The sequence below is a fragment of the Poecilia mexicana genome, unplaced genomic scaffold, assembly GCF_051168715.1.
Source record: "Poecilia mexicana isolate PSO_F unplaced genomic scaffold, ASM5116871v1 scaffold_7, whole genome shotgun sequence".
In the NCBI taxonomy this organism is placed as follows: domain Eukaryota; kingdom Metazoa; phylum Chordata; class Actinopteri; order Cyprinodontiformes; family Poeciliidae; genus Poecilia; species Poecilia mexicana.
Window position 1 is genome coordinate 18,626,363 of NW_028263376.1, and position 26,892 is coordinate 18,653,254.

Below are 26,892 nucleotides of genomic sequence, written 5' to 3' on the forward strand. Positions count from 1 at the left end.
TCCACTGAATCTATTGTGTGGCACAGGTTGGATTTTTTTGTTTTGTTTTCTGTTTTAATTGTTTTGGACTCAACGAGTGAAAAGTTGATGAAGTCTGGAAACTTTTGTGAAAAAAGCCACACCATGAACGATTGGTATCTAACAAGGCCCATGGAATCAGCATTTCTGATCAGGTCTGGCCTGTAAGCGTAAGTCTTTCTTCACACAAATTCTCCGCATGGCTGTTCATGCTGAAGGGAGAATAATGAAGGCTAATCTGTCTAATGTGTTTTCTGGCACAAAAAGATCCAGGTCCAGGAATAAAAACAGTTTCCTGACATGGGGGGAGCAAAAATAACAACGCAAATGAAGATGATGACTTTCCCTTTCTATAAATTCATCACATACCAATATGAATCTATGAATCTAGAAAAGTGTCAGGCACATAAAATCTGTTTTATGTTGGTTGTGCAAACTGCTTAAGACAGGTTTGTTATGAATTATGACTGACCGTGTTTAAGGGAACGTTTTTCCCACGCCTGGGACTTCCAGGTCATGTCTTCGTGGATCCTGTTCCTGCTGAAAAAGCCTGCCAGGACCGGAGATTTAAAAATCAGAGTTTGACCTCATTTTCCAGCTGTAACAAGGAATGGAGGAAATAATATGTCTCAGACAGATGGAAACAGAAGAAACTTAATTGATCCAAGTTTTCACCAAAACATTCAGTAAAGCATCCACACATATATGACATGTTTTATATCAGGGGTGTAAATGGTGTTGCTTGTTCTGCTTTTCAAGCTGCAACACATTTCCACATCTTTACATCATTTATTGTGCCTAACTTTCACTGAAATTAATGTTTTTTTTCCCTCTTTTTAAAGTGATAAAGAAATGCAAAAATGTTATTTTAATTTACCTTGTGTTTAAATGTGGGAAATAAATGTTGGCTCTTCAGCTTGCAGATGAAGCCACGCCCCCCTCCTCCTCTGAGTCATTAAAGCCGAGCCCAGCTGGTGGCAGGCTGAGTCTGAGCAGAGAGAGGCTTACGAGACAGAGCTTCAGCTGGAGACAACGTCATCTCAGTGAAGCTGATAGATTCTAACAAAGCAGAAAAAGTGAGCATTTATTTTCTTGGATTATCGCTGAGGTTTGGGAGACGACACTTCAGGATGGCCGGGTTCTTCTGGATGCTGGGTCTCACTCTTCTCGCTCAGGGTTTCCTGCGTACCCTTGGAGACATTGGAGTTGGCTGCAAGAAATGGGTTCCAGACACAGAAGTCAAGGGCTTCGTTAAGTGTGTTGAATGTCATCCTGGTGAGTGGAAAATCAAAGAATGAAACAATATTTTGTTAGTTTTATGCGTGTTATGAATGATTGTGCAGTTAGAAGGAATGCAACAAGAATAAAAGCTTAAAAAATGCAGCTCACATTTACAATGTTTGACATGTTTGATGAAAAAAAAGGCACAAGTTCTCGAATTTGCTTGAATTGTTCTGTAATCTTTAAACAGACAAATGAAAATGGAAAGAAAAAAAAGTAGTATTCCTGGCTTTGGGGAGTTCCTCTGTGGTGGCTGCATGTAACCAAATATAGTTTCAGTGGTTTTTCACCTAATCCCACAACAAACGCTTGGCTGATACGACTGATTAATCCAGTCTGGGATTCCTCTGAGTAACAGGATTCACCCAGATGTTTTACGGCTATGATTCACAGTTATTAGAGTTTTGATTTGCTGGGGCACGTAACCATGTACATGCATGATAAAGTGTAAATATTCAGAGCTGTTGGTGTCTGATTTGTGATTTTGCATGTGTGGATTTCTTTGCAGGGAATCGGGTGGTCAAATTGTCTGGCCCAAATCCTGAAAAGCTTTGCACTCCATGTGAAAATGGAACATATATACATCAGTCGTTGGGTTTTGAATGTTTATCATGCATCCAGTGTGTTGGTATGTTATCTCATTAAGGAGAAAAATACATTTTTATTGAAGCTCCATCTCAGTCTGATTTCTTACTTCCATCTTTTGCAGGTGCTCTTGTCCATTTCAAAGACTGTACCCCCAAAAGTAACACACAGTGCAAGTGTAAGGAAGGTCTTCGCTGTGGAGACGCAGAATGTACCTTCTGCACGGACGAGTGTGGAAAAGGAGAGGAACCTACAAGAAAGCGTATGTATATCTGCAAATACTGGGTTGTGACCATTGAGCAAACCTGATGTTTTGGAAATTAGCTTAAAAAAAACAACTATCTTTTACAGGTGATTGCAGGCCTTGTCCTAAAGGAACCTTTAATGACCAAATTCACCAGAACTGTAAAGCCTTCAGTACCAGGTGAGTTGCCTTTCTCCCTTAAACTCTTTTTTTTGGCTGCTGAAATGCTGATTTGACAGAAACAAATTAAACTAACTGGGATTCTTTCCCCAAAGGTGTCCAGATCCAACTCATATAATTGTATTCCAAGGAAATGCATCTTCTGACATCATATGTGAACTACCTCAACCTCCGACAACTCTACCCGTGACCAACCCAGAGAACAATCCAGTGAAACCTGGTAAGAGAGGATCCAGTAGCGTCTCTGTTGAGCTTTTATGCTTATTTTCAGTGAGGGTAAAATGTATCTTCTTGCTTTGAAGACAGGAAGAAAGAACAGCCATGGCCGATGGAGTCGTTTGCGGTCATTGGGGTCCTGATGATGTGTCTCATTGTCTTTATCGTCCTTGTGTCGGCGCTGATCCACTGCAAAGGCAAAAAGGAAAAGATACAAAGAAGAACCCCCTCAAAAACACCCATTGTTATTAGTAACCCTTCAGGTAATGATCATTTATCTTTAAACCACTTTAAGGAGGTAATGTCCAAACACAGAGTATTAACTTTGCCATATTTTTTCCACTTGTTACTTAGATGAGCCAAGGACATTGATTGCTATTGAATGCAGTTTTCATGAAGCCCAGCAGGAGCAGGGAAGCAGCACAGAATCACTCATATCCAAGGACTCGGAGCAGGAAATTGTGTGAATGGAAGCAAAGTGGCATCTGCAGCTGAGGAAAACATTTTTATCCTAACCAAGATGGGATTCTTTGCCAAACTGAGCCATAAGTTTGGAGGACTTTGACCTAAAGAAGGAGCAGCACTGAAATGACAGAACGACGATGAGGTCTCTCTACTGGTTGTTTACTATTTATTCTTTGTAAATACAAACACAAGAGGAAGGGGAATTCTGAGATGGGGGGGGAAAAAACCAAGTGGACTTTAACTGTGACTTTCTTTATGCAAATGACAGAAAGCCACACTGTTCTTCCCCTACTGGAGGACAAAGCAGCTTTATTTAGTGTTTTAAAACACTGCACTGTCTGACATTTAAGTGTTAACGAAGATTCTTCGTAATGTGTAGGTATAGTGACCCTGGTAACTGTTTAAGCTACTATTTCTGTGGAAAAAGAGTGTTATATGGCGCATGCTACAGTGTTGTTCAATTTGAAAGTACAGTGCAAGTGGGCGTTCAGCTTTTAGTCATTTGTCATACTGAGCCCACGTACGCCTTCCTGGTGCAAATGTTAGCCTTTACCTTCGTTCCATTGATCAACCTAGTTACTTACTGTTTTTTTTTTTGTCTTTTCTGCTGAGTGTGTTGCGCGTATTGACTGGTTATTAATAGTGTGAGTGCATAAACGAGGCCAAGCGACGAAAGCATTGTGTTTGATCAGCTGAAACCACAGATTTACATGCACGCTATAAAAAGACAAAACCATTTCTGCCAATGAATCAAACATTTCTTACTTTAGTTCAGTTAGTTACCAGCAGTAGTTATATTTGCTAAATTGTTAATGAATACACCACAACTTCAGTGATTTTAAACAACTTGGGCAAACCAAGTTTGCTTTGTCAGCTTCTGATAGGTTGTCACTTGAATGGATGTGAATACCTGAGTGTAAACCTCAGACTACTGTACTTGCAAAAACGGGTTTTTGAGGAGGTCAAAAACTTCTAAATTAGTTTTGACCGACTCGGTTACACCTGAAGCTTATGGATGCAGATCTTTTGACCGAAGTCTTACCGAATCTTAGTGCAATTCTACTAAATATGAGTAAATGTACATAGATGTTAAAAAAAATGTTGTGCATCTTGTTAAGGATTGTGTGCTAATATCTGGCTTGAACTGTAAAACATGTAGCTATATTTCACCTCCACGTAGCTCTGAACGATTAACTTGCTTAATCACAGCCAGCTGGTTGACATGCGTAAAATTTGATAACAAAAACTTCCTGGGTTTTCCAGCTGTTACTTAATTGCTAATCAGAAAAAGTCCAAAAGGGGTTTTCCCCCCATGTTGTCCATAAGCTTCAGCCAGCAGTGAGCCTTCAGACTGGAGGGATTTAACAAGAAGACAACCTCAGGATAAGCACAAGCAAGCTGACTCATGCCTCTTGCACAACGGGGATCACAAGTAACCTTTAAGGTCATTCATTCGTCATAGTTTAAATTCATTTCAGTGTCATATCGAGGTGATAAAAACTCGGCAGCTTTAACTTCAAATCAAGGCTTCAGGGTCAAGTGGAAATCCCCCACTGCTCTTTTGTTTTCTGTGAAACTCCTTTACTTGAACAAAGTAGGTGGCCAGAGATAAGACCAACAGGAAGTGTTTTTTTTTTAAAGCCGTATTTCTGGCTTGAACTGTAGCAGGCGTTATTTCTTAACAAAATGGAACAAAGAAATATCGTGTGTGGGCTTCTGGTGGAAACAAAGTAAGCCCACATCTATTGTAATTTATCACAGTGTGTAGACTATGAGTCACTATTCTCAGTCGGGCGGCGTTGGTCTAACAGACCTCAAAATCCACAAGCGCCGTCCTGTAAAAGGGCAAACGCATACGCTGACTGGAGCACTTTATTTAGTCTGTCATCTGCTACCTGAGGGGAATGACGCTCTCCTAAAGAATCCTTTCCGTCAGAAAATGGTTTCATTGTCTTGTATTTTAAGTTTTACATTGTACTTTTATCACATTTTTAAACACCAAATAAATGATATATATATTTTTTATTTGTTGTGCTTTTATACAGAACAGCTGAAAAAAAAAAAAACATTCTCCAGCAAAGAAGTGGCCACATATATAAGGAAAAAAACAGGAGGAAGTAAAACATAAAGAATTCAATTCAGATCAAACAGAAACAAAAACAAAAAATCCCAAAGTTTTTAATCATCAGAATGAATATTAGTGCTTGGCATGAGGTAATTTCCCACAGAGCGAGTTCTGACAGACTCTTTGGCGTCACATTTCAGCAGAAAGGTCAACAGGAGGTTTTAGAGTTGGACCTGGGAGAGTAGCTCATCCTGTTAAAGACTGTTTTGTTTTGTAAAAGCATCCATACTCAAATCCTCCACATTCCTCATGTTGCAACCACAAACATGAGAAGTCGTGAAAACCCAACACAAAAAGTAGCGACTCTGACCATCATCTGTTCCTTTGCACCTGGCAAGTAAAGGGTTAATTTAGTGTAGAAATCTGAAAAGTGTGGCATTTGTGCAACTGCGACAAGCGGTTGTTCATTTGTAAACATCGACAATTACACAATGTAGATATTTACCCTCAAAGACTTTTTAAAACTGTCATGAAATGCCAATAAAATTCTCTGCTCTGGTTTAAACAAAAAGAAAAACTTTAGGAGGTATGAATACTTATTTTCAGCGTTGAATGTTGATCAGTTTTCATTCTCAGGTTAGTTCATTTGATTGTCAATGTACAGCTGTAAACAATAACACCTGAAAACAAACACAAAGGTAGCACACACATGCAAGCGCAGGTGATTAAAACCAAGTTCACGTGTCGTCAATCTCACTTCTTCTTCAGCCTTCGGAGAAAACAGTTTGTGGTTGAACCAAACTGAAGAGTGTTTGGAGATTTTATCCAAATCCCAGGCAGGAAACGTACAACGAATCGTGTCTGAGCTGAAGTCAGCCGCTCTGTTTGCGGTAAAAAAAAAACATTTGGCTACTGATATAAAAAAGCAAACATTAATGCTATTATTGTTAAATTAAACACTAAATATACACATTTTAAAAAGTACTTCAACAAATTAAGCAATTCCCTTTTGGTTCTAGTGTCCAAAATGCGATAATAATGCGTCCTTGCCTTACTAACCTAAAGTGCTTGTCTTGGTTTTTCTTTCAGTTTTTGATGATAAAGCAATAAACAATGAGAACCCTTTGTTAGATTAAAATTATCTTATAAAAAAAACCATTTCCCGTCAGCGCAATCTGTTTATTGCTGCTTGCATCCTTCCCTTTTCTCTTTGGGTTTACTCCGTCCAGATTTATCCGCCTGTCGTTTTGTCGGTGGTATGAACGTCGGTTCCTCGAGGGTTAGGTCCTGGGAGCCGGATTGGGCGGTGGGAAGCGCCTCACTGGTTTGACCTGTAATTGAAGCAAACAAAGTGAATGCAAAGCTATTGTTTCAACAACGAGACTCATTCATCCTGTTGGGTACCAGTTTGTCCTGCTTGGAAGCTCTCTGGGACGTGCACTCGGCCCTGGAAGGTCGGGTCCAGCTCCTCTGCTATGTTTCTCATCTGCTGGGCTTTTCTGCGACGGCAGCATTATTAGATGCATAACACAGAATCGATGCAGTAATAGTACAGATGCTTTATTTCCTTACGGTAGGGCGTGAACGGGGCTGGGTGGCTGGTTCTCCGGCGAGCAGTCTTCAGTCGGAGAGGGGAGACCCTCCGAGTCGAGTCTTTCTCGATACACCTAAAGAGCAAGACGAAGTCTCTATCGGTCCTTTTATTTATAAAAGTAATTAAACTTTTATTTCCTGGCACCTGTCTTTCTCTGGCAGCTCGCCTGTCGTAGTGATTCATCATCGCTCTGTGTTCGTGCCAGGATCCTGGCCCTTCCAGTTCACGAGATCTTCGCTTGGCCTTAATTTCCTGCTTCTGCATAAAACGTGCAATTTCCTGCAACAAAACAAAAACAAAAAAAAAAACAAATCAAGGCAGGATATTTACAAGAATGAACAAAACAGGAATTCACCACTGTACCTCATCTTGTGCAACCTGAGCTACCCTGAAGTCCCCCTCTGGATAGGAACTGCGTAAAGACGTCTGTAAAGAAAGTAAAGATTATTTCTTTTCATTTTCCTCCTGTAACAACATCTTCACCTTCAGCACCTTGTAAAAGTATTAAAATTTGTCCACATTTCTCATGTTAGATCCACAAAAGTAACAGTTTTAAGGAGTAGACCAGCACAAAGTAAGTGCAGGATTCTAGTGGAAGGATTCTGATGCTTGTTTTTCCTTTCAAATAATCTGAAAAGTGTGGCCTGCAATGGTATTTTCCCCATCCTGATTCAATGCAGTTACAGCTGGTAGTCCTTTGAGGAAAGTAACAGCTTTGCACATCTTGAGACAAATGCTTGCTGTGTTTTCCTCGCGAAATAAGTTGGGCTTAGTCAGATTTGATGGGATTTGTCTGAAAACAAAGCATCAATGCTCAATTAGATTTAGGTCTGGACTTTAATTAGGCCACTCAAACACTCAAATATGCTTTGATCTGTAAGTTGTAGTTCTGGCTGTACGTTTCAGATCGTCATCCTGCTAGAGGCCGAATCTCGTTATGTGTTCACTGTTAATCTGCCATTGCTACTGTTTGTAGGTCAAAATGTTTCATTTTAAAATCATCCAAACATAAACATCCATCTGCATGTTTCTGAGCCTTCCAGAAGGCTTGTGGTAAACTTTAAACATCATTTTGTATGGCTTTGTTTCAGTACACTCTTCTTTAAAGATCAGATTTATGCAGTGTGTGCCAGAACATTTTATTGTAAGGTGATATCTAGACTCTTAACTCTCATCTAGCGAACTTGTCTGGGCTCCACATGCAGGATCAGATGTTATTCAGCAGCAGCTGGGAAACCAGACTGTCCCCTCAGGTGTGAACTCTGTCCTACCAGGACTTGCTCCGACTTGTTCATGACTCTCTGATCTTGTGACTCTCATCATCCGCATGGTGCAAAAAAAATCTGGCAGTGATTTTGTTGTGGAAAAAAGACAACTATTATCAAGGACTGTCAGGTGAGATCACTCAATCAGGTTTATTGTGCACAATACAGAGAGCTTGTAGGAAAATTAATAATGAAGCAGTTCTGGGTGAAAAGCTCTCCAGGCAGAGACAACACATGAGTTTTACACCAAGGATAAGGGATCCAAAACAAGGGGCGAGACAGTCTGGTTCTGATGCAGCTGCAGAAAACAACTCCCAACCTTGTGCATGTAGCCCAAATAGTTTTATCCGGTGGAAACGTACAAGAATTTAGAATAAACCCAGAGCAATTTAACTAGCAGATATTACCTTATAATAATTTTCTACTACAGATTTTCACCTACAAGTGTTTTGGAATTGATTGTTTTTTTGACAACTGGAAACAATCGTAAAAACTTTTTTTTTATGACTAAAAAAAACAAACAAACTGTTTTTTACGACCGTTTCTAGTAACGCTCCAGAGTTATGATGGCTACCCGTCTTTATCCTGCCTGTTAATTTGTGTGGACAATAAGGCCTCCTTAGATTTGCACATGTGTCGCATTCTTTCCATTTTTAGATTGAAAATTTTTTCATTACCAAACTTCTCCACAACTTTCTTCCCGTCATATCTGCTTTGTTCTTTGGTCTTCATTAATTGTTCACAAATGTTCTGTAGAAAACGTTTGAGCTTCACATAACTGCTGGATTTATAACGGGTACGGCTGCAACGATTCCTCGAATGATTCGAGTTCCTCGACTATTAAAATTCCTCGAGGAAAATTACCTGCCCCGAAGCTTCATTAAACAAGGTTTTATTACTTAGCGCATTATTATTTAGTGTTCCGGCCGGGTGATTATTTCTGTTGCGCAACACTCTCACTTTCGCAAATTAGCTGTTGACGAAAGCTAAGTGCTAGTAGTATAAAGTTCTGGGGTATTTCATTGAGTTATGATAATGTCTGGGTTTTTATCTTTTTTTGGGGGGGATCAATAAGCATCCTTAAATTGACTGGCGCGATGCCTGGAGTACAGCAGCCTCTCTTCCTGCTGAAGCTGCTGCCTCGTGGTGATGAAGAGCGAACGGCGGTGAGCGGATAGACTCAGCACAGTGGGTGGCTGTGTTGTGCTGTAGTTGATGCTTAATGTAAGTGTAGCTTTAAGGACAAACCGGAAGATAAATTTTCCATCATCCCGGTTGCAAAAATGGGCGGCAGAGCGCATCGTGGCGATACACAGCTGGTAGATGTGTTTCAGTCGCTCATATGGGCATAAAAGCCACAAATGGTTGGGCAAAGTGAGAGTTCAGCTATTAAATGGACTGAAGATGAATACATGAACTAAAGACTGGAGTATAGACAGTTTTAGGAGTGAGCCTGCCTCTTTATTATTAAATTGAATATTTCAGATTTTCATATATTTTTTGTCCAGGTCAACTTAAAAAGCGAGCGATTATTGTTAGGTTAATTCTCTAAACTACAGAAAAACAATTGTAAAGATTCACAAATACAAAAACTTGAGCCGATGTTTTTATCCGATAGTAATACTGCTGTTATGGTTGAATTTACCAATGTTTTATTTTATCAAATTTTATTTGATTACTCGATTAATCGTCAGAATAATTGATCGAATATTCGATTACTAAAATTTACAACAGCCCTAATACAGAGATTAAATTAAATTTCCTCTCTTTCCTGACTGGATGACTAAATAATTTCATTTAGGAGTGAAAGAAATACCTTTTATTTGTGAAAAACACTTTAAAAATAGAAAAAAATTTAAAATAATCAATTTTAAATTTCTCAAAACCAGATATCCTTTTCCTTTTGTGCTATAAAAATGCTTCTTTTTTTTTCTTTGTCTATATTCCAAAATCCCAACAAAAGAGTTTGTGGTTTTCTGAAGGCATTTTCATAATCTGTAAAACGTCTTCGATCCCTTACCCTCCTCAGCTGCTTGTCTTCCTCCTCCTGAAGCTTGCGGGCCAGTTCTTCATCTTGTAGGACCTGATGCAAGGCTCCCAGATCCAGGCCTGCCTCGCTTGGCTCTGGTTGCAGAGAAGCTCCTAAGGGGGACAATTCACTGTGATTACAATAAAACATATTGCCAGATTGCTCAAATAAATAAATGACTCAAAGCCGAAGGTTATTTGGAATCACACCAAGAAATGAGAGAACGAAGTTGGAGAAGTCACTATGCAGATCAAGACTTGATTGGTAAAAATGCAGACACTGAAGAGATGTAAAGTTTCTAGACTGAAAACAGAAAAATTAATTCCCACGTCAGACACCAGAGCCACAGGTGAAGCCCACTCCCACAGCAACGACTGAGTAAAGATTAAGAGATCAGATGGGAAGAACACATTGGAAGTGTTCCCCTGTGCAGACTCAGAGCTGGCTGCAGGTCGGGGTGTTACCTGCTGCTACGTGCCTCGACCTGTGTCTGCTCGAAGCCCTGCTGCTGCTGAAGCTTTGGCTACGATGTAGCGCTCTTCGCCTTGGACGCTCCGCTCTTCTCTCCGCCTCCTGCTCCTCGTCTGAGCTCAACGTTTCTTCTGTGATCTTGTGCCAGTGCCTGCGTTCGCTTGTCACCCTCTTTACTCTGGTCTGATTCGCTTTTCTCTCTCTGTCATTGTCAATGTTTACGTATTTGTGTTCGCTCCATCTTGTTCCTCTGTCAAAGACATGAGGCCCTTCACTATTGCGGTCACAAACCTCTCTGTTATAATTACGACTGTCTTGGTCTGCTCTGTGATCTCTCCCAAAGCTTTCTCCGTGTGACGATCTCCTCCTCTGCCTGATATCTCCATGGAAACTGTGCCTGGTGGCGGCGGCTCGTTGGAAGGCTCTCTGATGTGGCTGGGAGTCACCATAGGAGACCTCGCTCCCATAAAGCGCCTGGCTGTCTCTGCTTTGAGCCCTTATCTGCAGCGGCGCCCCGCTGCCACCAACCTTCACAGGCACGCCCCTCTCCTGCAGGAGGTGGCCGAGCATCTCCCACACCTTCAGGCTGTCGTCCTGCTTCCTGACCGGACCTCTCTGATCGTCCTGGAAGCGGACGTGTTTATCAGGGTTCTCCTTGCAGCTCCAGGTTCTTGCCAGGCCTCCGTTTCTGTGTCTACTTCGGTTGTGTACGCTCACCGATTCGCTGCGGTGACATCGCCTTTCGCAGGCCTCGGCTGGCCTGCTGTACGCTTCCTGAGGCCTGCCTTCATGTTCATCACTTTCATAATCCACATTCCTAGATATTCTCCATTGCCCATTATAGTTTTCATAATAGTCTTCCTCACAGTTTTCGCTCTCCTCCTCCCTGCCTGCTAAGTCCTTTGTGAATCTGCTGCGAGTGCACAGACTTCTGTAATTCCTCTCTTGTGGGGATCTTAAAGAAGCCTGTCGTTGACGAGGCGCCGTATTTGCCCCGTCATACAGACGCCGGGCCCAAACAGAGAGCTGTTCAGTAAAAACAGTATCCGAGTCTTCTGAATCCTCATCTACAGGCTCTGTGAGCTCAGGCCTTCTTTGCCTGCTGGTGTCTACATGCCCTTGATTTGACCATGAAGTTGTGCTGCTCTGAGATGCTGCTCTCCTGGGAGAACCAGTCTGAGGCTCAGTTAACACTGAACCACGATGAGAGGTAGAATGCTGCCACCTGCTGGTGACAGGCGAGTACTGCTGCTGTCCTGGGTGAGGGCTGCTGAGTGTGTGGTGGTGAGAGGACGGCAGTGCAGGACCACTGGTGCTGCCTTTAGCATTGATAAACATGCAAACAAAAGCAATAAGGATGGGAGAGTCTGTTAGTGGATGGTGAAAGACAAGTGCAGTTAATAACCCTAAGCAGCATTAAAAAAGCTGCTAGTGCAAGAGTTATACAAGTAGTTTTACACATTTAACAGAAATGTTTTCTTTTTACAGACAGCAATGTGAAGCATGCTTAAAAACACAACATGCGACGCAAATAACAGATTTAGAGCAAAATATATGGCTTCAAATCTGTTCTGAGACAAAGGACATGCTTTGGAAAATACCAAAGTGATATTACACCTTGATTCACATTTTCCATATACAAACAAACACAAAAGATTGTATTTCATTTGTAATTAAGGCAATACACCAGAGCCGATCCAATATATGCCTAACTGGACCGTCTATCATCTCTAACCCAGAAATCAGACTCCATGTCATGGGGCTACGTCCAGAAAAACGTCTAAGGAGGCAACAAAAACAAAACCTAGCTATACAAAAAGCAACCAATCAGTCAATCAAAATGGCCGTCAATTTGTCAAAGTGAAAAAATGTACCTTCATGAAAATCCTCCTGGTCTTGACTCCTCCTCCTGACCTGCTGCTCCTCCTCTTCCTGCAGCTGTTTAGCTATTTCCTGTGAAAACACGTTCACACGTAGAACAGTATTACATCAAGCTGAACGCATTTTAATCAGTTAGGATTACCACAATATTTCCATTTGTTAAATGGCAGAATAACTAATCAAGGAGAGAGTTTCCTCCTGATGACTTTGTACCATCATCCTTTGGAAGATCAAGGGAGAAATTCATTACCCCCCATCGAACCAGGTTAGTACCAACATGGGCCGAAAAGCCACACAGGGAGGAAGAAGACAACAAAAAGAGTCAGGTAGCAGTTTGAAAATCAAATAACTTTTTGGATACACCATGTGGTCTGGTGAAACTAAAACTGAAGTGCCAGGCAATAAAGACCATTGTTAAATTCAGAGGAAAAGGGAATAAGCTTCAAGCTTTGTGGTGTGGGGGAGTTTTGAAGCAGGAGGAAGTGGGTCTCTAAACAGATTAGATGAAATAATAAGGTAAAAACATTATGTAGAAGTATTAAACCACCACCTCCAGACAGATAAGTTAAGAGTTTGGCTACATTGTTATTAAGGCATTTAGCAGAAAAAAATAGTTAATCTAATTTAATGCCAGGCAGTGACAAATAAAGAGGCTGCACATTTTTTTCATACAAAGTTTTGCAAGTACCTCGTTGCAACTGTATGTTCACGCTTAATTTGGAGTAAAATTTTCAGTAGTGAATAATAATCAACATCTTGCATTGGATTACATTTTAAAATAGTTTCTCAATACCATCTATCAGGCACTGAAAAGGTTCTCAGACACATGAGAGGCAGGAACAGAATTATCTGAAAAATACAAATGTCAGCAGAGAGACATAAAACGATGCAAAGTGAAGACAGCAACAATGAGGATCTTCTCAGTCCACTGTTCTACCTGTATTAATCCTCAAACTAAATACTAAAATCTTACTGTTTTTATGAAGTGCTATGAATCATCTCTCATCTGTGGGTGTTTTCCATCTGAATTAATCAGCAAATCTCTTTTCCTCTAGTTGTTTTAAACAAGCAGCCGCCAGGTCTGACATGAACACCAATAAAAAGAAATGCAGATATAAAACAGCTGACATGTAACACTGTCTGTTGGGATTGCTACAGACTATCATTTCTACTAAAACTTGTGACAGGAAACAGAATTCAAAGCAACTTTGATTCTTGATGCACTGTTACTTTAAGCCAGCAGGTGGCAGTGTTGCACAGACTGAAACAAGACAGACATTAACTTTATTACAGAAGAACAAAATATTAAAAAAAGCATCCTTTTTATCTCTTTGTTTTGGATTATAATTTTACTTAAAACAAAGAAGAAGCAATTTAATATTTTACTTCTTAATTTATTTATTCCTGGGAAACTGCATCAGACTAAAAGTGACAAAAAACAAATCTAACCATACAGACTACATCCAGGAGGAGCTGATCTTTCATTCCTGACTGGCACAGGTCAGCGGGACACTTCTACTCGAAGTGATATTTTGTGATCAGGGGTTAAAAAACCCACCACTTGGTCTTGTCCTCTCTGAGGTGGAGGTCGTGTCACACCTGGGTGCTGCTTTCTAAGAAAAGCAACTAATTACGTTCTCCAAAGATCAGCAAATTCTCCTTGTGTATTTCATGAAATCTCTCTCTACAGGCTTCTTTTGCAATATAAATCAAAACAAACAGCAAGCACAGCTCCTTTTTGTCTGCAGCAGGGGCCACTTTGCCAACATCAGCACATAATTAGCAGCTTGCCATGACAGGTTAGGTATTTAGAGCCACAGGGATCTGGCATTTAAAACTGCACACCCCAACGCCTTCTGTTTCTTAATTAAAGACAACCTAATGGGAGGCAAATGTTTATCAACCACTTTGGATTGGCCAGTTATTAAATAAGGTATTAACAGACCTCAGCACAAGGGCTGATGGTTTGTTTGATTTCAAAATAAACATTTACATCGATGCATACGCAAGAGGTAAACAGAGCTAAAGAAAACGTGAAAAAAACTTCAAATACTGCAAGCTGTTTCTCTATAAATTAGAATATGTTGCTTTAAAAAACAAACAGCTTTGTTTCTTCTTAACATTTGGTCAATTTCAGGTCAGTTATGATTACCAAAATGATTTCTATATGCTAAATGTTTCCTTGTTATCCACAAGTTTACATAAATGTCCTTTGTATTTGGTAGAACTGCTTTTGTAAAGTGTTTTGGGTATCTTTCCACAAGCTTCTCACGCAGTGTGTTGCTCACACACACACACACACGCACACACACACACACACACACACACACACACGTACGTTTGTTTTGCTATCTTTGTGGGGACTTTCCATTGATTTCCATTCATTTCTACTCATTTCTACAGCCTAAACCTTACCTTTACCCTTTTCCTAACCCTAACCATCACATACCTAACCCCAACCCTATCCAAAACTCAATTCATACCTTAGCCCTAACTCTGACCCCTGACCCAAAAACAGGGTTTCCCCTCGTGGGGACCTGAGCCTGGTCCCCACAAGGAGCGACTGGTCCCCACAACGTAGCATGTCAGGAAAATCGTCCCCACAAGGTATTACAAACAAACGCGCACACACACACAAACACACACACACACACACACACACACACACACACACACACACACACACACACCTTTTCAGCTCCGCCTAAAAGATTTCCATAGGCCTGAAATAAAGGCTTTCCATGAAAAACAGTGACTTTGATTCCACTTTGTAACTCATTTTCCTGGACGATTGGGGTTACTGCTCATTTGGGAGACTCATTTTTGCCTGTATTCTTCTCAGATGTTTTTCCAATATTTATATGTAATCATATTTTTTATTTGGTGAAGTGTGCCAGCAAAACACAGCAATCACATGATGCTGCCAACACAGCACCTCACAGATGGGATGGTGTCAGGCTTCCACATTTCCCCCCCAAATCATCACTATTGCAAAAGATTCAACGATACAAGAGCGCCACAGCGCTCAAAAAACCCAAACTATGACCCGATCGCTGTCACTCTTTCCTCAGGAAACTGAGTCAGCTTTATTAAAGCAGCTTTGTCTCTTTCAACATTCAACTAAGAGTATAAACATGAATTTAAACCCGACCCCTTCAGCAAAGATGAATGGCACTCCCTGTCTTTCAAGAATGGGCTTTTATACACAGGCTCATCTAGAAAAAGGAAACTGCCGCGTAAAGAAAAATATTATGGTGGAGTGGCCTTGAGGCACAGAGTGCTGGACCAGATGGGGAGTTTTACTGCAGAGCCCTGTTTTTTTTCTTTGTCGTATGCAGCGAAGCTGTTTGTTTCTAATGATCTAACGTAACCCAGGGTGAAGTTTTAGGATTGGCCATCAGGGGGAAGATGAAAACAAGCGAGAAATGATTGATGCTTGCCATCTGGCCCCACCATCATGTCCAGACAACATTCTGTTCCTTATAGCAGCTTTTCCTTTTTTCTAAGTAATAAAACAAACTGTTCAGTTGCAAAAACAACAAGCATTAAGAATAACCTTAGGTCACTAGTTAGTTAGATAAAACGCTGTCAAGATTAGAAAATATATAAGAAAATCCAGATAATTTCCCTCCAATGCACTGCAAAAACACTTACCAGCTTCTAGTGCAAAATTACTGCTAGATATTGAAAGTTCTAGTTGTTCTGGATAAATTGGAAAATATATTTACTCACAGGACATTTAAAGGACAGTATACAGCTAAAATAACCAGACGTACATTTGAAACTTAAGACTCAAAGGGCTAAATTATGATTAATTAGCATTAGCTTTTGTTTTTTTCTAATTTTAATAAATAGACCACTCAATCACCGCTGTCTGAATAAAGTATCATTTTCTTCTTTCAATCCGCTGTGCTCTAAAAACTGCAGCTCAAAAAGGAGCTACAATTAAAGTTAAAATTTTCAACTTTCTTGTTTTTGGTTCTTCCAAATACTTGTTTGGCCCCACAAACAAGGAATTGTACCTTTTAGGAGTAAATGACCAGCAGTAACATGAGAAAGTCTTGGCATTTTTACATAAGTGCTTATTGTGCAGTAATAATCAAAAGTTTGTCTTTATAATGTAGATTGACTTTATCAAGCTTTTTTCCAGTGTTGGTTCAGTACAACGTGGCAGAGGTTTAATATATCGCTAACATAATTTGCACCTCGTCACAGTTTGTTTGTTAGCCCCTCACTGTTCCAAAGGTAGGCTGCCAGCTGGTTACTACACCCTTTGCCTCGTAAACTAACGTTATAAGCATGACTCAAAGTCCTTATATTGCTCCAAAGTTGATGTTCTTGGGGATTAATGGCAACGTTTAAAGAATACGCTTGCCTGTGTGGTCGCCTGGACACAGAAAGATTCGAGTTTTTCTTACTACTAAACTTAAAAACAATCCAGTTCAATAAAATGTTCCAGAGCGAACGGCTAAGTCATTTCAACGTAACCAGCAGCTGTGCAAAGCCGATTATGTATTATTCTACCTCACAAGTGTTGTTTACATGTAAACAAAAAAAGCCAGCATCCTTCACCTGAGACTGAACCTGAATCCTATTAGTACCACCATGTTGTGTTCACACCATATGCGAAGACTGACGCTCTGGTATATTGACTGTTTTTATAAAGAAAAGACATAGAACATCTCAGAAATATGCTGTGCAAGCTATTCATGGTGTTATTAAGGTTGGTAAGAAATCAGGATTTGATTGTTGTGTCTTCCTGGTACTCTATGTGCATTCTTGACTTTTGGGAAATTAAATTTTTATTGCCATATTAAGAACAGGAACAAACAACACTAAAACATCTGCAATTTGCATATTATGGAAGTTTTCCTAACATATAAAGGAATATTGTTACTTTAAAATGTTTTTTTTTAAAGTATAAAATTTATACCTCATCGTCCTGCTCCCTCCTGTGTGCCTCCTCAGCGCGTCGCTGGAGATCTTCTTGAATCACCCGGGCGTATTCAAAGTCCTGCTCTTCCCTGTGCGAAAGGAAAGGAAATGGCTTCTTATGCTCATGATTTACTAAAACAAATAATCTGATCTCAGAGCAAACACACCGCATGTGGGAAATTCCCCACAATCTCTTTTTGCAGCATCAGAGCAAGTTGAGAGAGAAGCTGGAGTGACTTACATTTGCCTGGAAACCTGTCTGAAGAGGGCGCTCTGCTGGGCCCGCTGCTGCTCCTCCTCATGCTGCAGCCTCCGGGCTACCCGGATGTCATTTTGCACCAGTTGGTTCTTCTGGATATTGGTGGTGTAGTATTGCTCAACTAAAGGCAAAGAGAACAAAATGTATACCAATATAAATTGGATCTGCGTTGATTTGGACTTTAAATGTATATATGTATATGTAAATGCAAACTATGACTGTTAAGTAACAGTACACAACTACTGAATCATAGTTCAGTGCAATCAAGCAGCTCAGTTACTTGGTATTGTGAGGCTTAGCTATGATTTATTTTAAACTTACTCTCCTGCTCTTGCAGGCTGTGTGCCAACACTCCATCCTCGAGCACAGCAAAGGTCTGGCAAACTGAAACAACAGACACCGGCAGCACTTCAGTGTCCAATCAACAGTTGTTAAATATTTAGCAGCAATAAAAGATGAATTATTAATATAAGATTGAACTAAACCAAATGCACAACCATGTGGGACACCAGTTGAAAAGCATGTTTGGATTTACAACTTCCTATTTGACTAAATCAACAAACTACAGAAAACTGAAGTGAGGTAATTTATCGAATGCCATGGTAACTATGGACAATGTTTTCACAATTCAAGGAACATAACGATCCAACATGAATCCATTGAATTAGGTCTGCATGATATATCGGCATCAACAGTGACGTTGGATGATGTTAGTCCATTTTTAACACTTCAGTACCGATAATTACAGATTTTATTTCCATTTTACTGTTGTTTGTGTCAGCATTATGTGGTTCTTTCTTCATGAAAGGGTCAGAAAAAGATCAGTAAATATTGATTATAGCTGAAATATTCATACTGGATATCGATACTGGCCCAGATTTTCACATCGGTGCATCCTTACATTGAACCTTATGATGTCAGGCCCGAGACTAAAGTGCATCGGATTCAGCAGAAACAGATTTAAGATGATCTAATATTTGATTAGCAACAGGTTTTTCCAACACTTTAGGCATTTACAAATATGATCGATACATTTTAATATAACTAAATCAGGTTTCAGTGCACTGGTTTTGCCTCCTCTATAAACGTGACGTTTTCAACAATCTGAGTTATTCTGCTTCAGATACTGATTATAGCACATATATAGTCATTTTTTTTATTTGCTAGTACCTTGTTGACATTTTTAGCATTGTGTCACATGAGCAATTGAAATGGAAAAATAAACTCTCCAAGACTCTGGGTCACTTCAGGATGACTTGAGAACGGCTTTTTATTTTAATAACTGCTTTTCACACAACGACTAAACAGTGCAGCTATCATTTTTACATAAATTACAGTCTAAGTAGATTTCAGTGTCTGTGAAATCTAGATTTTAACAAGGCACAGACTTTTAATCAAAGCATGCATGTGGTTAAAATTAGTCATCACTTGTTTCATAAAGAGGTGTGTGCACAGCTGTTTCTCAATTTAAAACAAGAATGTTTTGCTGAAAAACTCAAGATTCAAGCGATTGGTAGCAGCAGTGGACATAAACAAATGAGCATGCAAAGCTTGTGAGCTATAACCTGCTGCCTCTAAAACAGAAAGTGTTCTGGTTCAACATTTAAGGCGCCAAGGCAAACAGAGTTTAAATCTTATTTCATGAAGCTAATATCTGCTGCCTATGTGGTAAATCATAATTTATCAGCCATTATGTCTCCGTTTTTCCCCCTTCATGCACAGAAAGACATGACAGAAACTAAAACACAATTTTAGACAGCCTGAGTGTTTACACATCTGTCAAACAAACTGAAGAGTAACTCAAATAAACACACAGCACCATTGTTGCGTTTCCTTCCTCTCAATTTCTAAAGCTCAACAACTCTCAGTGATCAGATAAAAATACCAAACAAGCAACCAGGTTTTTTAAAAAGTAGAAGCCTTTTATTCACAATAAAGGCTTTGAAATACAAAGCGAGTTGCAAATGACACGACTCACTGTGAGGGTAATATACTGAGGTTATTATGCGCAGACAGCAGGAGCCATCTGTGCAGCTCGCTCACGACTGAAACATTCAAGAATTTGACTCCTTCCACACTTGAAGACTGCTTTACTGCCTTTATATTTCTGTGCGCTCCTCAAACTGCCTGCTGTGTTTTTAAACTCGACACTTACTGACAACAGTGGCCCAAAAATGTTACTATAATTCAGAAAACCAGACACATAAAACCCCAAAATTACAGACCATACAGGCACTAGTTACAAAGCATAATGGGGGAAAAAACAAATAGAATAAAAAAAAAGAAAAAGTTATTTGAAATTGAGCATTTTCTTGCAGTTTTTCAGTCTTCTCATACTTTTCAGGTTAAGCTTTTAGAAATTCACTGGTTCTGCTTTTGTTGTTTGGTGTTTTGGTTCCATAAATGCTTTAATTGCTTTCTCACTTAAATTACGGGTAACACTTTTCCCACTTTAGCAACCATGAAGTTTCTACATCTGTTTAAGATCAACATGCCATATTTCAAATATCACGAAGTTTAGTCAGACGTTTGTTCAAATAACAGCAGATAAGTTTAGTGATTCAGCTTGCATGCATGTCATTGCTTGTTTGAGATTTTATTTGTCTTTTCATATGATTAAGGGAGTGAGACATGGGATAAAATGTGAAAGTTTTGTCACACCATTTCTTTTCTTCCTAACTTTTTCAGATTTAGAAAACATCAGAAGATTTACTTCTTCTGACTTTTAAATACCGCAGAGGAACTCTGTGAACCAGATCAAATCAGGTTTTCATTATTCATCAAACAACAAAGAACTGCTCTGGCGTTAATAACCAGCACAGCTGCCTAACAAATCATTTTGTCGTCGTTCTAACGGTTGTTCTCACAAAGGGCTGTTAGGAATGCCATATTTTTTACCATTACATTCCAGGTGTCATGGTGTTTTCACTGCGTCATTTTTCCTTGCCTAATAATGTCGTGACCATCTAAAGAAGACGGTTAAATGCTCTAAACATATTATTTCCTATTAGTCAAAGATTTATTAGCCGACTCAATCAGAAAATGGGTGAGAGTTTCCTTCTATCGGAGCCACTTCAAAACATTTGAATAAGAGATTTTTCTATTTATTGCTGCGACATTTGACCAACGTAAGAGCATTGACGCTTGTTACACCAGACATCCTTGATGTTGTTAGCACAAACTTTTGTTAGCACATGTCCAAAAGTCTGTGGAAGCCTGTTTAAGCTGTTACATCCTTTAGGATTATCAGATAGATAAAAAGGTCACAACAGAGAGTTATTTACTTGAAGTAAATATCCTCTAAAGCCCCCAAAGGCAGGAGGATGTAAATTATTCACCCTATTATATGGAGGATTGCAATAGTTGCTGATCAAGTGCTACTGAATACACAAAGCAAAACTGATTTTCTTTTTTTTTTTTTTCTTGCTGTAGACTAGAAGGAAGTTATATTTTTGTAGAGCGCCAGCCCAGACACCACTAAGCCCTGAAGGGGTCAGTTTACACCAAAAATGAAGCCCACTTGCCCCTGGAAGCGTCAAACTATCCCAACGAAGACATTCATTGCCACTTACACCTGTTGTGGAGCTTAGGGGAATATCCGCTAAATGGATCTCCAACCTGCATGTCGGCGAGGGAGGGGCTGCATCTAAGTCTCGGCCTCATCCGGCAGGGCAAAGTGACGGCTCGGAACAGTTCCCTTTTAATTCCAGCACAGACAGAAGAGCTGGCAGATGGAGAGACGGGGGGGAAAAATGGCGCGTCTTGTCTGGCATGAGCCTAAATGAGGGTGTGGTTGTGTCTGAAATGTAGTTTAACTTGTTTTTCCTAACTCCTTTAAAGTGTGGTCACATTACGAATTGTGTGCAACAAAGACGGCTGAACAGGTTTAGAGAAAGGAAGTGAGGCATTCAGGCCTGATGGTAAAAGAAAAGAAAACATATGTTCAGCGCAAATCCAGGGGCGACTACTGTAAGCTCCTTAACAACGGCTTCTAACAAGCCTGTCTGTTTTCTAAGAGGATAGTAAATCAGAAAGCACACATTAGGTTGCAATGTTTATACACAAGAGGGTAAATGTTAGGCACTCTACTGTTGGATAATTACTGAACAGGAAACTATGACCTGCATGATTTGTGATGAACAGCTTCAACCTACTGAGGAGAGCTGACAGAAAATCATTCAGGACAAAATTATGCAGATTATGATAGGCATGCAGCTCCAGGGAGCAACACTTCACACACACACACACACACACACACACACACACACACACACGCGCGCACACACACACACACACACGCACACACACACACACACACACACACACAGTTTTCTTCCATCTCCATTGCTACTTGGATAGCTGCAGCAGTGAGAGCTGCCAACAAAGAAAGCAGCAAAAGGAGAAAATGACAAGGGTTCTATTTTCAGCCAAAATGTCCCACTGACCGCCCACACACACTCTCTCTCTCTCCACCTCTCTGGACCGCTCCGTCTCTCCTCGCGTTTTCCTTTTTCTGCACAAGTTTTACCCACAGACAGCTCAAAGCGTCTCGTGGAGAAATGCTCCCGGAGCGGCTCCAGAAGTGGACCTCGCTGTCGTTGAGAACAAAGGGAGGTGAGGGGGGCAATGGGACTGGAGGGGTCAGCTGGAGAGAGTGAAATTAGGAATGAGTGGGAGGTGGGGGAATTCCAGTGGGAGCTGCGTTCCCAAAGCACATCAGGGCTGTGTCAAGAGGAGCCAGAGGAGAGCCAAAACAGGAACAGATAAGAGGGGGGCAACGAAAACAAAGAGAGCTGACTTAGCCAAGACACTTCTAGTTAAAAAAAAACACAATGTAGGTGAAAAGGGACAAGGCTCTTGGGAGTTCCAGCAACATCGAGATGTTAACCAAACAAGCCCGGTGCCAGCAAGTTCAGGAGATCTGCCTGGTCAAAGTGGATAATAACATGCAGGGTGAGGGGTGCAAATTATCCTGAACAGACATACTGATTTACATACTGCTATTGTTCCGCTGACAAGTTTATAGATGCTATTACATGCTTTGTTTGTGCGTTTCCCTCGGCTTGATTAAGCATGAAAACTGCAGAGCTGCACAGAGTGGCCTTTGTGTGTGGAAACAAGAGTGGAGTGCTGAATTATCTCCCCTGATAAAAGACATGCAGGCCTATTCCTAACCCATTCATTAGTGTGGACATGCCAAAGACAGAGCCAACCATCTATATCCAAGCCACAGCTCAGAAATTCCTAACCACTGACTGTTTTCCTATTCACAAGCAACCAAGGGCAGCATTTTTTGGTCTGCAATGTATTTTTAAATACTTTTGCAGCAGTATTAAGTGACTCGACTTAAAAAACAACAACAAAAAAACATTTTATTTCTCTGTGATTTGTGGTTTGTAATTGTGAAGTGGATGGAATCCGATGCATGACCATGGACATATTTTACAAATAAAATCTGAAACGTTTGGCGCACATTTGTATTCTGCACCCCCCCCCCCCCACTGAATACTTTATAAAACCACATATCAATGCAATTAGAGCAAGTTTTTTCACATCCACAGACAACATATAACAAAGCCCTTTCCTAAATTTCTCCACAACTCTGGGTTTTATTTATGGGAAATAGATCAATTTCATCAATCAATTAAATTTTTGGTTTATGAAGATTTAAATTCCTCCTCCCCCATTCTCGTGGCTCCCCGTGTTCAGAGTGATGTCGGCCCACCCAGCTCCCACCGTCTTGTTTCACAGTCGGTATTTATCTGGACTTTGAATTCAGGATAACTCCCAGAATGGTGATTTGAACATATGTAGCCATTTCTAATTTCTTTTTTTTTTTTTTTAAAGACAGGGAGAGAAAAAAATGGATTAAAATCGGATGAAAATTGGTATGAAATAAATCTGAGCTCTTATCACTTGCCTACATGACATACTTTACAGATTTATACTGAAAGGATTTTGACACTTTTTATCATTATGCACAACTTTTTATTAGTCTATTGCACAAAATCCCTATAAAATACATTGAATTGTGTGGTGGTGACATAGCAAAATGCGAAAACACATCAAATTGAAAAGCTACTTTACCAAGCCACCATATATCAGTAAAGATAACTTAAACAACGAGGACACATGAGGATCCTTGTGTATTTTGCATTCAAAGCCTCGAGTTTTTCAGTCATTTCCTAATGCTTATCTGCCCTCAGCATACCAGCGATGTCAACGACAAATCCAGTTGTGTACAGCAGAATCAGTGAACCTTTGTGTGGAAAATTCCCTCCTACTCTAAACCACTGGTATCATCTTCTTCCTGCATAGATGGAGCCAAAGACTCAACCCACAGGAAGTCTGCACTGCTCACTGAAATGAGTCAAAACACGGCGTTATCAGGAACACTGAGATTTTTCTAATGAACTTGACCTTTGGGCTGAATAAAGAGTCAATTAATTGACATTTAACAGCTACAAAGGTTCACTTGTTTACAAAAGATAGTTGTTGAATGTTTCTTCCAAGGATTTGTAGAATTATTATTTTTTTTCTGATTTTAGGTCAGTTTAGGAACAGAACTTAAAATTGTGTCTTTCAAAATGCTGAAACTTTTAATTCAATGATATTGATGTCATTTAAAGTTCTTTCAATAACTTTTCAGGCAAGCAGCTGTTCTGTGATACAAACAAATTCTGCTGACATACCTGCCAGTTTATTAGGCACATCTAATAAACTGTTTTGATTAACACAAATAGGAAGTCACCCAGTCACATGGCAACAACTTAATGCATGTTGAGCATCATAATAGTCAAGGAAATGATTTAAGTGACTTTGCACGTGGCATGGTTGTTTTTGGTTTGAATATTTTAAAAACCGATGATCTACTGGAACACACAACCGTCTCTCAGCTTTACAGAGAATCGTCTTAAGAATATATTTTAGGACGATTGTGGATGGAAATATGACACAACAGCTGAGTTGAAAGGAAATCAGGTGGACTGGTTCAAGACGATAGAAAAGGTTTGCTGTGGCTCCAATAACGACTCATTACAACCAAAGTACGCGGAGCAGCAACTCTGAAAACACAACGTTTTGAACTGGGCGACAGCAGCACGGCTCCACATCTAGTGCTACTTCTGTCAGCGACGAACAGGAAACCGAGGCAACAATTGGAGAACATGGAACGGTCCAATGAGTCTTTATCTCCGAGTTTGGATTGGACGCGTCCTGCTTTGAATCCATTTTCAGGCTGCTGGGGTTGTAATAGTTTGGGGGATGTTTTCTTTGCACCTTGATGCCGACTGAACATCCTTTAAACACCATCTGAGCATCAATACTGTCAGAGTACAGATCTCCATATGGCTACTTCCAATAGGATAATGCAACATTTACTCCATGTCATGAACAATTAAGACAGTTTTGACAGCAGAAGTGTGTTCTAGCGAGGAATGCAATAGTCTGCAGATTAGTAACAGAGGCTGGTTTCTTACCACACCGACTTCTTTCCAGCACATACTTTCCATGCACTTGTGGCTCTAACAAGGCTGGAATTATATATTTCAGTGTGTGTGTGAGAGTGTGTGTGTTTACCTTCTTGGACACGTGGAAGGTTGGACTGGTCGATCTCCAGCTCTGCCATCTCTGCCCCCACTTCTCACTCCTTCATGGTGTTTTAGAAGACCCTGGCACATCACAGAGGGGGGTGTATTGTGTGAAATAATGAAATGAGACTCGTGGCAAAACAGAGAAGTGAAACATTAAACATTATGAAAACACTTGAGTAACACGAGAGTACAAAGACAAAAACGTTTAAAAAGCAACAACGGTTTTATCCAAGGCATGATGGTTAACAAGGTTTTAAAAATAAGCCACTGCCACACTGAAAAATGCTTCCTAATACTTGGGGGGTTTTAGGGAATACATCAAGTTTTGGTTAAATGAGTTGGATAAAGAAGAAGTAGTGTAAACACTGCTGTTACTAGCTGGTCATCGTCATCAATGGAACCTGTACTTTCGGGCCGGTTTCAGGTTTGCAACAGTGTAAACAAATATGTCGGCAACGTAACAAGCCAATAATCGATACAGGTAAAATTATAATAAACCTACCAGCTTCCAGCTCGCTGCCCACAAAGGCCGCAGTGTCGTATCTGTGTGTACACGCAGCTTATTCAACAAGTACCCAACATAACAACGAAGTGTCAACTTCTCCAAGCTCCGCTCAGTCCCACCTTCCTTCTTCTTCTCCCTCCTTCCTTCCTCCTCTTCCTCTTTTGTGGATCTCAGCAAATTATCGGAGCTGCCACCAGCGCGCCTGGCCGTCTCTAACGCCTGTGGTTTCGGTGTGAAGCCCTCGGGAAAGCGGCGGTACTTGACCCCGACAGAAACAAAGAGGTGTCGGCTCGGTGAGAGAAACCAGAGGGGACAAAGTTTAGCCAGCAGTCTGTGGGGCTGTTCCTTCACAGCTCCTGTTCGGCGGCGGCGGCGGGGGCGGGGGCGGTCATTCAATGCTGCCTTCACGTACACCTCCAGCATCCGAATCTTCATGATCCAAATTTAATCAGCTGGACCAGCGTTTGCCAACACTAGCTTGACGCTTTCAAGCCTGTTTTTATTAAACACCAGTGAATATTAGATGCGAAAAAATGTGAAATATGTTTACTAAACAAGCTTAGTCGACAGAAACAAGTGAACCAATCACCGTAGGTAAGGGTTTGTTTGGTTCCGACACGCATAGTGTAACATAGTTAAAATGGTTGAGGTTAAATCCTGCTAAAATGCACCATCTGCTGGTAAAAAGTTGTATTGCATTCACCCTAGAAAGAGCGAGGTATTATGGGTAATCCTCAGAGCCATGAGGATCACTGACGAGGTAACGTGTCTCTGTCATGTGTTAAAGAAATATTATTAATGCATTTTGTGAAGTGCGTTTGTGGTTTTCGTTTTTGCATATTGTTGAAATATGTTCAGTCTGGGTCACGCTAGTTCTGTTATTATGTCGTTTTTGTCGTGTTTGAGAATGTTTAGTTCGTGGGAAAGTGCAGTGGGAATTTCCCACGTGGTAACATTATGGCTCCTCCTTGCAGGAGCTTGTTTTATGCCAGAGACTGACCTTACCTCCATGCCCGTTCTGTGAAATGCAGGTATGTTTTACCAAATCTCCTGTAGCAGATGGTTAGCATGACACTGAGTTTTATATTAACAGTTTTATACAATGATGTGGTTAATTTATGTTTCTGCACTGTTCTAAAATGCAAGGTTATATAAACTAAAACATAAAAATGGCATCCAGTAAATAAAATGTCAGCATTTTATTTTATTTTTCAGAACATTTTAATTAGTTACTTTATTTTCTCTAAAAAGGAGACTCACTGGTTGTCCTTTTATTGTAAAACAAAATCCACTATACGATCACTGTA

At 40.3% G+C, this 26,892-nt stretch overlaps 2 protein-coding genes across 4 annotated transcripts; one reads left to right on the forward strand and one right to left on the reverse strand.

The window, feature by feature from the left end:
• Positions 1-972: 972 nt before the first annotated feature.
• On the forward strand, positions 973-5,014 carry tnfrsf9a (tumor necrosis factor receptor superfamily, member 9a). The gene is made up of 7 exons (XM_015009917.2): positions 973-1,293; positions 1,808-1,927; positions 2,009-2,146; positions 2,236-2,308; positions 2,404-2,528; positions 2,611-2,787; positions 2,879-5,014. Exons 1-7 carry the CDS (start codon positions 1,149-1,151, stop codon positions 2,989-2,991), a joined length of 891 nt encoding a protein of 296 aa, XP_014865403.2. The 5' UTR covers positions 973-1,148; the 3' UTR covers positions 2,992-5,014.
• On the reverse strand, positions 4,993-25,978 carry ccdc187 (coiled-coil domain containing 187). 3 transcript variants are annotated; one of them, XM_088007191.1, is made up of 14 exons: positions 25,705-25,978; positions 25,583-25,623; positions 25,067-25,158; positions 17,810-17,872; positions 17,471-17,609; positions 17,228-17,318; positions 12,288-12,366; positions 10,407-11,732; positions 9,934-10,055; positions 7,012-7,074; positions 6,793-6,927; positions 6,627-6,721; positions 6,459-6,553; positions 4,993-6,385 (listed from the first exon to the last, which is right to left on the reverse strand). In XM_088007191.1, the coding sequence occupies exons 3-14, from the start codon at positions 25,113-25,115 to the stop codon at positions 6,234-6,236; spliced, it is 2,409 nt and encodes an 802-aa protein (XP_087863317.1). In that variant the 5' UTR covers positions 25,116-25,158; positions 25,583-25,623; positions 25,705-25,978; the 3' UTR covers positions 4,993-6,233. The 3 variants fall into 3 exon arrangements, with proteins under 3 accessions (XP_087863317.1, XP_014861991.2, XP_087863316.1); XM_015006505.2 differs by having other exon boundaries at positions 25,583-25,978; XM_088007190.1 differs by lacking the exons at positions 25,067-25,158; positions 25,583-25,623; positions 25,705-25,978 and adding an exon at positions 21,061-21,741.
• Between the last annotated feature and the right edge of the window lie 914 nt (positions 25,979-26,892).

Excerpts from the sequence above, each read along its gene's own strand:
- ccdc187 (XM_088007190.1), bottom strand. The coding sequence starts at position 21,151 with ATGAGGCCGAGACTTAGATGCAGCCCCTCCCTCGCCGACATGCAGGTT. Across the intron at positions 17,873-21,060 it reads CCCTAAGCTCCACAACAGGT|TTTGCCAGACCTTTGCTGTG; the intron begins GTAAGTGGCAAT and ends CTGTTGTTTCAG. Across the intron at positions 12,367-17,227 it reads GGAGGGAGCAGGACGATGAG|GAAATAGCTAAACAGCTGCA; the intron begins GTATAAATTTTA and ends GTGTTTTCACAG.
- tnfrsf9a (XM_015009917.2), top strand. The coding sequence starts at position 1,149 with ATGGCCGGGTTCTTCTGGATGCTGGGTCTCACTCTTCTCGCTCAGGGT. Across the intron at positions 2,147-2,235 it reads AGAGGAACCTACAAGAAAGC|GTGATTGCAGGCCTTGTCCT; the intron begins GTATGTATATCT and ends TATCTTTTACAG. Across the intron at positions 2,788-2,878 it reads TGTTATTAGTAACCCTTCAG|ATGAGCCAAGGACATTGATT; the intron begins GTAATGATCATT and ends CTTGTTACTTAG.